Source organism: Galleria mellonella, unplaced genomic scaffold (genome assembly GCF_026898425.1).
Source record: "Galleria mellonella isolate WM207_F2 unplaced genomic scaffold, CSIRO_AGI_GalMel_v1 utg33, whole genome shotgun sequence".
NCBI classification, from domain to species: domain Eukaryota; kingdom Metazoa; phylum Arthropoda; class Insecta; order Lepidoptera; family Pyralidae; genus Galleria; species Galleria mellonella.
In genome coordinates this window covers 14,391,426-14,407,173 of record NW_026442079.1, presented here as the reverse complement: position 1 = coordinate 14,407,173, position 15,748 = coordinate 14,391,426, and the positions used below count along the sequence as shown (strand labels likewise).

At 34.3% G+C, this 15,748-nt stretch overlaps 1 protein-coding gene across 7 annotated transcripts in view; it reads left to right on the top strand.

Moving 5' to 3' along the window:
* The window catches only part of LOC113516411 (protein cycle), a 121,229-nt gene that overhangs the window by 39,024 nt on the left and 66,457 nt on the right, over positions 1 to 15,748 (top strand). Inside the window, exon 1 of one of the 7 annotated variants that reach the window (XM_052896628.1) lies at positions 1,240 to 1,438. The exons of 3 other annotated variants lie outside the window; for them this stretch is intronic. In XM_052896628.1, coding sequence (XP_052752588.1) covers positions 1,338 to 1,438 — 101 coding nt within the window. In that variant the 5' untranslated portion in view covers positions 1,240 to 1,337. Of the gene's footprint in view, positions 1 to 1,239; positions 1,439 to 15,748 lie in introns of those variants that run through there. 3 more of the 7 variants (XM_052896627.1, XM_052896631.1, XM_052896629.1) reach the window with 3 other exon arrangements.

Genomic DNA, 15,748 nt, shown 5'->3' with positions numbered 1-15,748 from the left:
GTTCAGCTAGTTATTAGAGAAAGGCTAAACAAATTTGGCTATATTTTAATGTGCTATTTTTGCATACTCTAAATTTTAAGTGACGATAGGATAGGATAGGATAGATACTAAAATTTGAAATAACCACAGTCCGTTCAGCTAATTAATTTAGTAAATACAAATTTATTTTATTATTACATTACGTAGATAGAGAGTTTCCATACAAATGCTTCAATTAAAAACAGGTCAACTTTTTTTTATCATTGCGTTCGTAAACAGGGTTACCGTAATGTACATTTATTACTCAATATATATTGTAAGGTTAAATTGAATAATAAAAACGATACAAAATTCTTACGAATGTATTTGAAAGAACAAGATAAACAGTGCACAATGATTTGTAATGATGCTTATCATTATTGATTACTTTAATTTATTTCCAATTATAGTCTTATGTGTTTTCGTTTTGAAATCATTGTGATTGGCTGCCAAATTATTTTTTATTTAAAATTGAATACAAATAAGCAATATATATTAATTTGGTAATTTTTTTTATATAATTTTATTGACCAAAATAAAATATGGTACAAAAGTAGCATTCTCTACCAGTCAACCTTTGGGATGAATAAAGTCACGATTACGTATATATATATCGTTATCAGATGAAATAAATGTGAAAACAAATAAAAAAAATAGATTTGTTCTGGACAATATTTATTTAAAAAAATGCCGTTTGTATTGATTTAAAAAAAATATCTGTCAAATTGAATCAGCCAAACATCAAATTAGCTGATTAAATATTGACAAGTTTTTAACACTCGTTGTTTTATTTATAAAATTTAAGATTTTATTAATAAGTCTATTATAAAAAAATAAATCAGTTTAAGAACTAAATATTAAAGTTTTGTTTCCGATATTGATGTGCATACAGTACAAAGTGCAGTGAAGTGAATGCGCTACACTATAAGTCTAAAACTGTAAAGTGCCCTGTTATTCCTAGTAGTTATTTTCCATCCGTTTAATTTATTTATTATATACGAGTACTTATAATATTGGAATCAGTTACGAGTCACTTACTACGTAAGTTTGTTTCTGATATAATGTATAAAAAAAACTTACGTAACGTATTAGAATTTAAAACTGAAATCGGAAGTCGTGGGCGGAGGGAGAGGGGTCTTACACGATTAGGGTTGCAACATAGATAGACACCCCTTGCTGTTCGAAATTCGAATGCGCTTCGCCAGTGCGCTGCAACCGGTGGTCGCAGCGGCACCACTAAGTGACCACAGCGGACATAGACAGTCGGGGTTGTAACACCGCCCGGTGTGGTCGCGTGCGCGCGCGGTCGCGGTCGCGTCATGGCGCGTGATTACTCTCGAGTGCAGGAATACTACTTCCAGCTGCATGAGCTGCAGCCCCCGCCGCAGCACTACCACCACCATCCGTATGAGATACCCCAGTGAGTTCTCTGATCAGACGGTTCACAATTTATAATTGTTCCTTTTTTTTATAAAACATATTTCGCATTGCGAATTTTATATTTCTTTTTCACATTTTATTATTGCCAGTTTCTAATTATTGAAATACTTGTATTGTGCCAGTGTTAGTGCCTTGCGTGGTTTTGTGTAAATTTTAACAATTGTGCGTCGTTGGAAAGTTGATACTTTGGTGATTTTCTTTTCGGTAATTTATTATGAAAAGTATCTTGTAATAGAATTTTCATTCTCTTCGTGTTTATCAATGAAAATTACTAGATATTGTTTAGACTACTACTATTACTAGATTGTTTTTTTTTTATATTACGTCTTCGTAAGTATTATTGTATGCTATACCTGGTTGTATGTACCTCATTATGCATTTATCTTAGTCCTTTATTACGGATATTAGTTGATTTGACAGGTAAATTTAAATACTTATCAATTAATAAATTAAAATGTATATAAATATCGTATTAAAAAAATCGATTTCTATTTTAATAATAGTATTAAACCTCCTTTCTTTACAGTTTTTAATAAAACCAAAATTAACTAAATATAATTATTAAAATTAATATAATAATAATATGTTTAATATTATTTTTTAATAGTATAGTGAGTAATAGGTAGGTACTTGTCGATTTATTTTTAAATTATGTTAATATTTTGTCCAAAGTTTTTTTATCAGCCAGGATCTACTTATATTTATAGTGATATGAATCTTGATAGCTTACTACTGAATTTTATTGCTTTTTTTTTTAACTCAAAAACAAAAAAAAAACAATTAATTATACAGTAGGTATTGTAAGTTTTTGGATTTGTATGAGTACTAGATAAGCGTTTAAAATTGGTTAAATAGTTTTCAAGTTTATCCATTACAAACAATCGAATCGTTTCTTTGTACAGTAGTATATATACATTAGGTATACTAGCTTGGGACTAAGCAATTCATAAGTCTATGTATCTGTAATTGTTCTCATCATTATCATACCAGCCTTTGACTGTCCATTGCTGAACAGAAGCCTCCCCCTTGGGGCGTTTTGCCAGTAGTTGCCACACTTAACAGGCGGATTGGCAACCGCGGTTGCGCTTTAGAGATGTTTTAAGAGGGACGCTGCTGCCCATCCCTCGCCCTCCTTAGTCGCCTCTTACGACACCTATGAAAACGGAAGAGGTGGCTCATTCTATGCCGGGATCACACGGCAGTGATTGTCCCTATATTATTCATGTATTCTCTTATAAAATTGTATTAAACGTCTCAATAGCCTATCGAAGTGTTTTTTTTTCTTTTACGTTCAATTCCCAAATTGAAAACAAGTGATATAACATTGTAATGTTTAAAATAGATTTGTAAGAGATTTAATTTTTATAAAAGATGGCGTAACTTGACGTTTGTTTGCAAAAGTTATTTATTATGAATAATATTAACAAAGTATCGGTCGCCTTTCGTATCAATTTTTATTATTAAAATTAACTTTATTTATTATTATACACCAGAGGGAGATTTTGTACAAAAGTCGATTGCTTGGGTACCTCTGTCCCATTCGTGTTTCAACTGTAAAGCAGTTGTGTTTGCATGGCTGTGTTTCGGTTTTTTTTTTTGATGGGTGAAAATGACATAGTAATGGAGTTATCATTCCATTTTCACCCATCAAAAAAAAATTACGTGTAAACTATATTTCATGACGATTGCTCGAGTTGTTAAGACTCCAGGAGGTGACAAACAAACTCACTTTCGCATTTATAATGTTAACAAGGATTGTGGACGAGGTTGTTTAACTAGTGGGAATATGTTGACACAGGACTGTAATATGGTTCATGCGGTGCAGTGAAACCGCCGCACTCTATACATACGAGTAGATGTATATACCTATAACGGTACAGTGTGTATGTATATTTTGGGCCCTTCACCGTTTATTTTGTTGGCAATTTAAAGCAATATGAATTTTTTATACTCTTTTTTAAGTATTTGGTGGTGGTGGTGATCTAATGGTTTAAACACAACACGCAATTACGTCAAAAGCTAAACACACACACATATACGTACATACATATATATATATATATATATATATATATATATATATATATATATATATATATATATATATATATATATATATATCAATAACTATAGCCTGTTATACCGAGAAGAAAGTCACCTAAATCACTAATTTATTAGATGACAATGATTTGAGGCGATTTCAGAAGTTGCAACATGTAAATATAGTTTGAACAGTGCGAAAAATATAATATATTAAATATTATATAATTATAATAGATTATATTATTATAATATTGTATATAAACATTGTCCGGTCATATTTATTTATAGTAAAAAGCACCGACTAGTCAACTATTTATTTCCTTTATTTATTTATCATTATCAACCACTGTAGCATTCTCGGCCCGTCAACCTTTGGTGAAATAGAAATGCGGTAAAAAATATATAAAATTATTGTAGGTAATATAAATATATTTATATAAATACAAACATATACAAATATATATCATAAAACATACATATATATGATCTAAGGTAAAACTGAGGTGAACTACTCTTACAGTTTCTTTATGACATATCCGTGGACATTTTTAGCTATTATTTTATTTCATTTATATATTCATATTATTAGCTTTATGGCCGGTACTTTGTACGCATGGATTTTAAAAGAAGGAATCACAATAAATAGATCACTCCTAGATGTCGCATCAAAATAAAACATATACCAGTTTTTAAGTTAGACCTCCAGGAGTACAATTGAAAATTGCATCAAATTTGATGCAAGGATTTTTGCGTGACGCCTGAACAGGTAGACGGACAAAGTATCAAAAATTATTGTTTTAGCATCTAATCTTATTAAGATATCGTCGCGTTTTTTTTTTGATGGGTTAAAATGGTATGGTAACCCCGCCTGCGCTAACGGGATACGCTGGCGGAACACCAGTGAAGGGTGATAGATGAGCATGAAAACAGGCTAGTTAGTCCATCATGATGAATTCATCAGGAATTAACCATGATAGTTTCCCATGGAGAACCGCGAGGACGTCGACTTGGTTGGGTATATTGCTAGCAATAGGATTCTCAGTCTCCATTACTAACAGTCCCTTTCCCCCACAGATATCGTCGAGTTACAATTTTATTATATTAGTAAGATTTCTATTTGAAAAATTAATAATAATCGGTGAACGGTCTTATCCCAACTAGTCTGGAACAACATCTCAGACGGTTGGCATTCCAAGGCGGCTCACTCCCGGGAAAGATGCAGAAAGCGGTGCTCTTAAATTCTGCCCACATTGTACGCCGGTTTCTCTCCCTGGGGCCCTGAACCTCGGCCGACTGTGCTTCTACCGGGGGTTAGTTGCCATCTCCTCTCCTTAAGATGAGACATGTGAATTTGTAGAAAAAAAAATAGAATAGAATTGAAGTGAAATTCCATAATTTATTATTTTTATTGTAAAATCACTGTTATGTAATTATAATTAGATATAATCGAGGAATAGGAATAAAAGAATGAGTATTATTATTTTTACCACCTTCAACCTGGTTTCTTCACGACTCTGGAACGCGCTTCCTGATGCCATTAAGAGAGTACCGACTAAATCGTCTTTCAAAAAAAAAACGTTCACGCTCACTTTTTAACTTTATCCGAGCAGTAAGTACTTTATATTATTCTCAATTTCGTGTATAGTATAGTATATGTCATATATGTGTAAATATATTTGTTATTTATATATATTTACTCGTCTATATATGTAATTTTAGTATGTATGTATATCAATAATTATTAGTACCGCATTCGAGTATTCTGACACTTCCCTATGGTTGACTGGAAGAGAATGTTTTTAGCATTAAGTCCGCCATGTACACATATATGTACTAATGAATAAATAAATAAAAAATCTATTACTACATCCTTATGGTCAACATATATTCACCTATCAGTATAAAATGTAGCCTAGGCCCTTTACCGTCCCGTTTAGTACGTGTATACTAAATTTCATAGTAATCTGTCTAGCTGTTGGGGCGCTAACGTAACAAACAAACTCTATTTCACCGTCAATTTTCGAATGACAGTTTCAAAAAATTTCAATTGTTCCCGCCCGAACATCGCCTAAAGCAATATTAAGTAAACCAAATAGTCGGCCTTTTCCCAACCGACCAGTCAACTAGTCGCCTCATTTCTATTTTTTTTTTATTCAACTTAGAATGGCAAACAAGCTGATAGCTCACTTGATGGAAACTGGTAACTGTCGTCTATAGACATGTGAAGTACCATGGACATAACAGAGTATACTGTTTTGACAAAGATGCCCCCCATGCGTTGCCACTCCTAAAGACACAAGTGTTATTCCTCTGTACCCTGTAAATCCACTGCCATATCCCACCCTTCAAATCGAAACACAGCTATGCAAAAACAACTGCTTCACGCTAAAAACACGAATGAGACAGAGTTGTCCAAGCAAATGACTTTTGTACAAAGTCTTCCCTTTGGTCTCCTCTAATCTCATCCAAATAATAAAATATTTTTAAAGCTATTAGTTGAATATTTTTAAATATTATAAGTAGTACCCACTCTTTTCTGCACTTTGATGTCATCAAGGAGATATTATTTAAAAACTTAAGAACATAATAGAAGAAAAATAGAATAAACTTGTACTGTATATTTATCAGTTTTAATCGAGAGTGCATACAAATAAATATAATTCTTGCAGCCCCACTGAATTTTACAGTTTTCCTTTATTTTTCCTTACATTTAAACTTTTCCAATTTTTCTTTCCCTTAATCGGATTATTAAAAAACATGAAAAAGAAAGAAACAAATCAATCAGTCGCTCGCAAGTGATACGCGTACCTGAATACATATTTTACTTCATATTTATCTATATAAATAACATTTCCATCATATGTGTATATTTTTTACCGTGCCCGAACCGATGTTTATTTGGGGAAAATGTACGGGTTTCTTTCCTTCTAAAGTATGTTAATGATTTCATATTTATCTCGTTCTATTTAACCCGAAGAATGTTATTCGTCCCCTACTGCCACCTAGCGGGCTCTTTTATTATCGGGATATAAACTATCCTGCCTTTCAAATTGAAACAAACAATACACGTTTACAAATTTCATTAAAATTGGTCGAGCGATTTCAGTGATTTCCTTGAATTTACAACGTGACATTGTGTTTTATATCATTTTAAGAAGTTATTATTAACAATCGAGTTGTATATTAAAAGGAAATGAGTTAGATAATTAAAGTATCTTCTCGATTAATGTTAATGGAATCACTCACTATTATATATATATATTTTTTTTGTGATAAAATTCATATTATACGAAGCTGTCAGTGTATTACAATAAAAACGTACGTCACATATAATCTACATTACTATTAAAACATTTATTATTATTATTGTGTCATAATATGGCTGCTAGATACTTGTAGGTAGCAAGTATTTCAGCCATAATTATATAAACGTGGCTAGTATTAAGATAACTAACTCAAGGTAAAGCCGTGTGGTCCCGATATGGAATAGACCACTCCTTCTTTACCTGTGGGTGTAGTAAGAGCCGACTGAAGGAGGGCGCGGGATGGACAACAGAGACTCTTAAAATATCTTCAAAGGCTAACTGCAGTTGCCAATCCGCCTGCCAAGCGTGGCAACTACTGGGAAAGCCCACTAAGAGCGAGTCTTATGTTCAGCAGTGGACAGTTAAAGGCTGATATGTTGATGAAGATTAAGTTTCTAGTATTACGAGTATGTTCACCTTTTCTATCGATTCTTCTTATGTAATAAAGTGATATTAAATTCTTATTAATACTGTAAAGAAAGATAATTTAATTTATTTATATATCTTTATTAATCGAATGAAAATATGGTACAAGAGGTAGACTTTTTTTTGCTGGGTGAAAATGGTATGGTAACCCCGCCTGCGCTAACGGGATACGCTGGCGGAGCACCAGTGAAGGGTGATAGATGAGAATGAAAACAGGCCAGTTAGCCCATCATGATGAATTCATCAGGAATTAACCATGATAGTTTCCAGGGGAATCGCGAGGAGGTGACTTGGTTGGGTATATTGCTAGCAATGGGATTCTCAGTCTCCATTACTAACAATCCCTTTCCCCCCAAGAGGTGGACTTGAAGCTAATAAACATTGTCTACCAGTTAACCGTTGGGTTGAACAGTGAATCACGAACGAGGTACTTCATTATTAGGATAGGTAATGATAATGCCATAAACGTAACATAAAAAAATGTAACGACATAATGACTGTAATATACGTAAATAAGTATAAAGGAAAAATAATATATACCTAGAGATAAATATATACAATATATTATAGGACAGATAAATAGGTATTGTGACTAACTATTACCTATTTAGTGAATTCATAACGTTAACATGGATTTTTGTTAAAGTTACTTTATTCTTTTTAGTTTTAGTGTCTTAATTAAATTTCAAAAACGCATAGTTTATAAAATTTCGTTCATGTATTGACTGATGTAAGCTTTTATATCCAAGTCAATCAACTTAAACAGATCCGAAGTCATGGGTAAAAACTAGTGTTTTAAATATTTTTTCATTCTTTTTCATTCCATTAGTTGCTACTTATGGGATTATAGTGCAGTAGTTTCCCATCTTGCTTTCTGCACCGCAGTTCAAAGACCGATATTTCGCCCTCTGATCGCTGACTACAAGCCCTTCCAGAAGTCTCTTCTTCGGCCTTCTACTAGTATTGATATGGCTGCTGCCCCATATCAGAGAAATGCTTATTTACTGGCGTCATTTATTCGCCATGTCATAGTATCGTCATAAGATTCTTGTAGCTTTTTATAGGTAATCTTGTCCCACCAAGGTTCCCATTACATCCTGTTGACACTACCGCTGTTGGTTGGGGGCTCCTTATTCTATATATTTAGAGCTAATCACCATATCTGGTGGTCATTCCACTATCCACCACCCGTGGACCCCGTTGGTAGCTTACAGCTCACCCCCAATATTTTTTCATAACAATAATAATTCGCAGTAGATTGTAAAAAGTAAGCAAAGATATATTTCAAACACGTACTGTATTGAAAATAGCGACTTCGTCGAAGGGAAGTATTGTGATGGGAAAAAATCGAATAGGACGAGGGATTCAATATAATTATCTACTGTAAAATGTATTTATTAGAGTCTACAACAATAGTTACATCATAGTCAAATTAATTAAATGATTAATCATAATTAAATTATATATAGAATAATAATTATACCTATATATTATATCTATGTAATCTGCGTCGCTCGAAGTAAATATTGCTTTGATATTGAGCGATATAGTATGTACATCAAATGCACAATGTATTTTTTATCGATATCTCTATCAGAGAAAGAATACAAAAAGATATTTTATTTTTATTTATGAAATTAAATGGCGAACAAGCTGACGGCCCACCTCCGTAGTTATAGTCTACAGCAGGGGTGTTTGAGAATAAATTATTTTTTTGCGCCCCATTTTTTCACCTACTTAAAAACTACTATTACTTCAAGATCAACAAATAACCCCCAAGCCTCTACACAACGCCCCATTTTTTTTCTGGGCCTCTTACCGTCCCCTTCTTTGGGCCTGCGGCGCCCACAAGAGGGCGTTATCGCCCACTTTGTGAATCGCTGGTCTACAGACATAAACAGTACCATGGTCATCACAGTACTATTGCACTCATGGCTCGCCTTATGTGTTGCCATTCCTGAGTACTATGATATTATGTATTCGTATTCTATATTATTATGGTTTTATTTATTTTCTCAAAAAAAAAAACATTTACACGAAAAAATACATAATTTTGACCGTTTTCCGTCAGATGGCCTGTAGGCTTGTTTGACATCTTTGTGGTATAAAACAAAAAATTAAAAAAATGTCGGTATGGTAAATATTGAAAATTATATTTATATTTGAAAAGATTCAATATATAAATAAATAAAAATAAAAGCAATATTTCTATGGGCATATAAAACATGATTTTTTAATAGATGATAGATAATGAAATGGTATAGTACCCCGTCTGCGCTATCGGTATAAGCTGGCGGTGCACCAGGGAGAGATGATAGGTGACAATGAAAGCAGGTCCGTTAGCCCATCGTGACGAATTCCATTAGAATTAACCACTATGGTTTCTAGGGGGAAATGCGTGGAGCTCGACCTGATAGGGTGTATTGCTAGCAATAGGGCAGTTAGAACCTATTACTAACAATCCCTTTCCCCCCTTTTCGTATAGTTAGAGTATGGACTAGTAAGGACGTGATTACATAAATAAAAAAAATTAACTTACAGGTAATAGAATGCAAAACGACAGTATACCTTTACAGAGTTACACGCCGGATTTCAAAGATCTGTCCTATTTTAGTGTCTTGTACTGACTGCATAAATAATTATCATAGACATATGAGTACGTTATTGAGTTCATACCAGTACAACCTGATATAACGATCTGGTTGCTATAGGACGTGATTCCCAATTAAGAGTCCCCAGTGCGGGTAAATCTGGCCTTTTAAATTTAAAGCCATGGCTCTTTTCCCGTAAAGTAGCTCGTGTACATTGTTGCTTTTTTTATCTGTATTTTATAGCTAGCATAATCTCCTACACATGGGGCATGCATACCTCTAATTAAACAAGATAGCTTAATACATATATATATATATATATTCTTTATTGCACTAAAACATACAGTAACAACAATAAATTAATAACAATGTTAGCAAAGGCGAACTTATCTCTAAAAGAGATCTCTTCCAGTCAACCTAACACAGTGGCGTGGGTGGAAAGGGATTGTTAGTAATAGAGACTGAGAATCCCATTGCTAGCAATATACCCAAACAGGCGATCTCCTCGCGGTTCCCCCTGGAAACCATCATGGTTCATTTCTAATGAATTCATCATGATGGGCTAACTGGCCTGTTTTCATTCTCATCTATCACCCTTCACTGGTGCTCCGCCAGCGTATCCCGTTAGCGCAAGCGGGGTTACCATTTTCACCCATCAAAAAAAACAGTGGCATAGGAAGTATTGAGTGGGCAGTACATAAATAAGAATATATATATTATACATATATGTATGTTAAATACAATATAAAAATATCAAATAAAAAAGAACACAATGATGACAGTCTTGTAATCAATTATATTTTAACAAAATTGGAAAGATAAAATGATTTTAATATTTTCTTGAAGGGATTGCTAGATTTTTAATCTACAATTTTCCACAAGATAAATAACTAATGTTGTTAATTAAGGTTAACATTGTAATTGGAAGGATATAAGATGTTATACCATATGTTTCCGTTATCGTCTCTTCTATTGTCAATACTCTGGTGCTTGCTCACTAATTTTAGCTGGTATTTATGAATGTGAAAGCGAATTTATTTATTTTATTGTTACCTATTAGTGCCTTAACTACTTAGTCGAGGTGGAAAAGGGATTGTTAGCAATCGAGTTTGACAGCCCCATTGCTAGCAATATGCCCTATTAGGTCGACCTCCACGTGGTTCCCCCTGGAAACCATCGTGAACAATTCTTGTTGAATTCGTCACGATGGGCTAACTGACCTACTTCATCCTCATTTATCATCCATCACTGGTACTTCGCTAGTGTATACCGATAGCACAGGCGGGGTAACCATTCCAATTACACCCATTAAAAACTACTTAGTCGGTTACTATGAAATTTTGCATATATATACAATATGGGTTTAGGAAGGTTATAGGTTACTTTAGAGGGAGACTTTGTACAAAAGTCGATTGCTTGGGTACCTCTGTCCCATTTGTGTTTCAACCGTGGAGCAGTTGTGTTTGCATGGCTGTGTTTCGGTTTGAAGGGTGGGTTATGGCGTGAATTTACTGAGTATAGAGGAATAACACCTGAGTCCTCAGGAATGGCAACGCATGGGGGGTATCATGGGCGAAACAGTATACTCTGTTATGTCCATGGTACTGCTCATGTCTATAAGCGACGGTTACCACTTTCCATCAGGTGGGCCGTCAGCTTGTTTGCCATTCTAAGTTGTATAAAAAAAATACTTCTTATATCGGTTAGTGTATTTGTTACCTCTGGTCCTATTAAATTTAGCATAAACTTAGTTTTTTTTCGGGATAGAGAAAGACAGACATTTTTTTCGTTTTTGGCCACTTAATCAATATATCCCGGGAGAAGGTCGACCTTCGCGGATCCTCTTGGGAACTATCGTGAATAATTCTTGTTGTATTCATCACGATGGGCCAATCGACTTGCTTTCACGCACACCTAGGGTTCTGCTAGCGTATACCGATAGCGCAGGCGAGGTTACCACTCCATTATCATTCCATAAAAAAAATGTCCCGAATACATGTATTTTTACTAATTATTTACAGTGCACAGCGATTTCCTGAAGCGATTTTTTTTAAGTTAATTAACATCTTTTTGTTTGTACCTTCTATCTATATGCACATACACACATAAACTTCACGCCTGCTTTTCATTAAGGTAGGCAGATATAATGGAACGTCAAATATTACTATTCAAACAGATCTCTATTGCTCCCTCCGAATTTATCAACATATCCGTATTTATACAGGCTCGTCGGTTGCGAGTACTTTAACTGGTTTCTTTTTTTGCATGTCCTAACAAATATATATTGGGAAGAAAGGGATTGTTAGCAATGGAGTTTGGCAGCCCCATTGCCCTTTTAGGTCGACCTCCACGTTGTCCCCCCTGGAAACCATCGTGAACAATTCTTGTTGATTTCGTCACGATGGGCCAACTGACCTGCTTCATCCTCACCTATCATCCTTCACTGGTGCTCCGTCAAAGTATACCGTAGGCGCAGGTGGGGTTACCATTACATTATCACCCATTAAAATATATATATATATAACATACTTGTAGGATAAACGGCGATATTATAAAGCTTAAGTTTCAAAAAATTCCCTGCAGATCCCTAAAAATAATCCACTAGCCAGTCCTCACAGAAAAGAGTTAACTTATAATTGGCTGTTCTTGTTATCACTTCTCGATTTCCACCCTTCGTTATATTTTGTTCGTAATTAAAAAAAAATCTATCACACCGTAGTTTTATAAAAAAATATTACAATGTTCAGCGATAACTTATTTAGCTGTCTGTATATATTAAATATATAACAGAGTTACTATATATATATATATATATATATATATATATATATATATATATATATATATATATATTCCTCCAAAAGATTAGTAAACTTATAAACAATTACAAGAAATAATCACAGTGAGAGAGGAGTAATTATATATATATTTACATGCCTATTTTTTGACATTCATAATTTTCAAATAATTTATTTCATAATTTAAAAATCTATGCAACAAGGTATGCAATTTTTATGAAGGGTTCCATTCGTTTCTTGAAGAAAATGTGTGGATCGAAATCATTAGCAACATTTTCGGGGAGTGACTACTCCTGTGTTTTAAAAAAAAAAAGTAATTTTTACTGGTTTCTACAGAAACGTTTTCTTAAGACCGTCAATACGGATGCTTACTAATTTGTAAGAACGCATGTAAGACGTAAGAAGCTTGGATGATTTCGATGCAAAGAACCTTATTGCGTGACTAACATTTTAAATCGCTTCGAGGGCACTTCTGAATGAAAATTATGAAGAGGGGAGACTTGATTTGTTTTTCATTTGCGATGGATAACTCAAAATTAACAGATTTTAGAAATTCTTTCACCTATACATTATATATTAATATGTCAAGTATTGCTTTATTTTCCCTCTATTCAATGATGCACCGCCTACTTATTTTTCGGTTTGCCCAATGGTTGATTGGTAGAGAACACCGTCCGGTGTTAAGTCCACCAAATGTACATAGAATTTTACTGTGTTACGAGTTATGTTTTATTGAAAAAAAAAAACAATGGGTGGTTAAGACTTCAATAATCAGTCTGAAACATTGAAACTTGTTAATTATTAATCTATATAAATAAATAAATAAATAAATAAAAACGTTAAATTCTTTTCATTAGTAAGTGACAAAAAAGGGACTAATTTGCCTTTTTTATATGCGTATTTTAGAAGGTGAATGTGCTTAATTTGTATGTGTTTATATATTCCACATTATGTGCGTCAATTATATTGTGCATTTTGATTTTATTTGCAGTATATATCTAGGGTTGGCCTTATATTTATTTAATTATTTGTATATGTACTGTGTATTACTGACATTTGGCCACGTTTTGTATGAGTTATTTGATTGTATCTGATATGTCACGCTTAATGTAAGGTAGTGAGTGGAGTTTCCCCTACACTGCGTTTGTCTGTATGAGGTTGCTACCTATGAACCTTTTTCCGCTTCTTACATATTGATGGGAAAATAATGAGTTAATTATTTTTTTATCAATACATAAGAAGCGGGAATTATATAGGAAGCGGATTTATTAATGTGTGAAAATTGTGTATTACGAGCATTTGGGTGAGAGGAAGTGGGGTATATTTTGTCGGCGTTGGTGTATTCACAAAGGAATGTATTTTCCTAACTGTCTAACTTCTGCCCAGATTATTTATTCTTGTAGTAATTCCTTGTAAGAACGTGGTGGTGATTCTGGCGTATGTGCGTGCGTGTGTCTTCCCTCAAATTTGAGTACGAATTAATTAGATATGTTTTTTTAATCAAGTTTAATGATGAGTATTAGGTTTTCATTTGAACCGAATTTTCTTTTTGAGTTTATGTTAAGCGATATCTTTGTCAACTCTGAAATTCCGACTTTCGACAGACTTCAAAAGGATGGACTTGTTCCATGCAAAAAATAAAAGTTCTTTAGATACGTCGAGTACTTTTTTGGATAGGGGAAAAGCACTGAACTCGCGTGACCGCCACGATCAGATACAAACATATTAATTGGGGGGAAAGAGATTGTTAGTAATGGAGACTAAGAATCCCATTGCTAGCAATATACCCAACCAGGTCGACCTCCTCGCGGTTCCCCCTGGAAACTGTCATGGTTAATTCCTGATGAATTCATCATGATCGGCTAACTGGTCTGTTTTCATTGTCATCTATCACCCTTCACTGGTGCTCCGCCAGCGTATCCCGTTAGCGTAGGCGGGGTTACCATACCATTTTCACCCATAAAAAGACATATTAATTATTTTTTATGTAAAACAGTCCAACAAACGAAAATATTATTACTACATAAATACGTTGGTGAAAATAATTTGTAATAGGGACACTTCGGGGGGGGGGGGGGGGGGGGGGGGGTTGTTAGTAATGAGATCTTACAGCCACATTGCCAGTAACGTACCTATTAGGTCGATCAGCACGCGGTTGTCCCTGGAAACCATCGTGGCTAATTCTCGTGGTATTCATCACGATGGGTGATTTATAACAGACCTGCTTTCATCATCACCTATCAATTCTCACTGGTGCCCCGACAGCATATATCGGTGGCACAAGCGTGGTCACCATTCCGTTATCAACCATGAAGAAAAAATAGAAACACATTTTAAAAAATATTTCTTAACAAAAATGTTTACAAGTTTGTGAAACTAAGACGTTTTCACTTCTGACGTGCAGTCCTACGACTGATTTGTTTTTTTTTTAATTTTTGTATTTAACATTATGTTACGCGAAATTAACGCCGAAGTCGAAAATTATTACGTCATCGACTATTTTGTATTACGTGATGTAAATCTAATTATGGTACAGTAAAGAATGGAAGCGCCCAATTGGAGAACAAAAAGCAAAGCGACACTTCAGTTTTTTGTGAATTTGAAATTCTGAGATATAAGTATATATATAACATATCATCATCATCATCAGACCAGTCTTTAAGTATCCACTATTGTACATAAGCCTCCCCCTTAGGGGGGTTTTACCAGTAGTTGACGCGCTTGGCGAGCGTATTGACAACCGCAGTTAGGCTTTGGAGATGTAAGGGAGACGCTGCTGCCCATCCATCGTCCTCCCTTAGTCGCCTCTTACTACACCCACGGTAAAGAAGAAGTAGCCGATTCTATGCCTGGACCACACGGCAAATATATATCGTATAATTATAATAATTGTTTTATAAATACTACTGTTCTTACCACACAGCGCCATCTCGCTCCAAACTAAGCAAAGCTTTGTACTATAGACACTATACATTATACATGGAATACACCAAGGCAATTACAAACAGACGTACTCATGAATGTTAATAATAGTATTGTGCGGGCATCGAGCCCGCTACCATCGAAGGGTGTGTTAAACCGCTAGAACATCAAAGTCGTCAATATTGAAATATCTCCACTCATGATT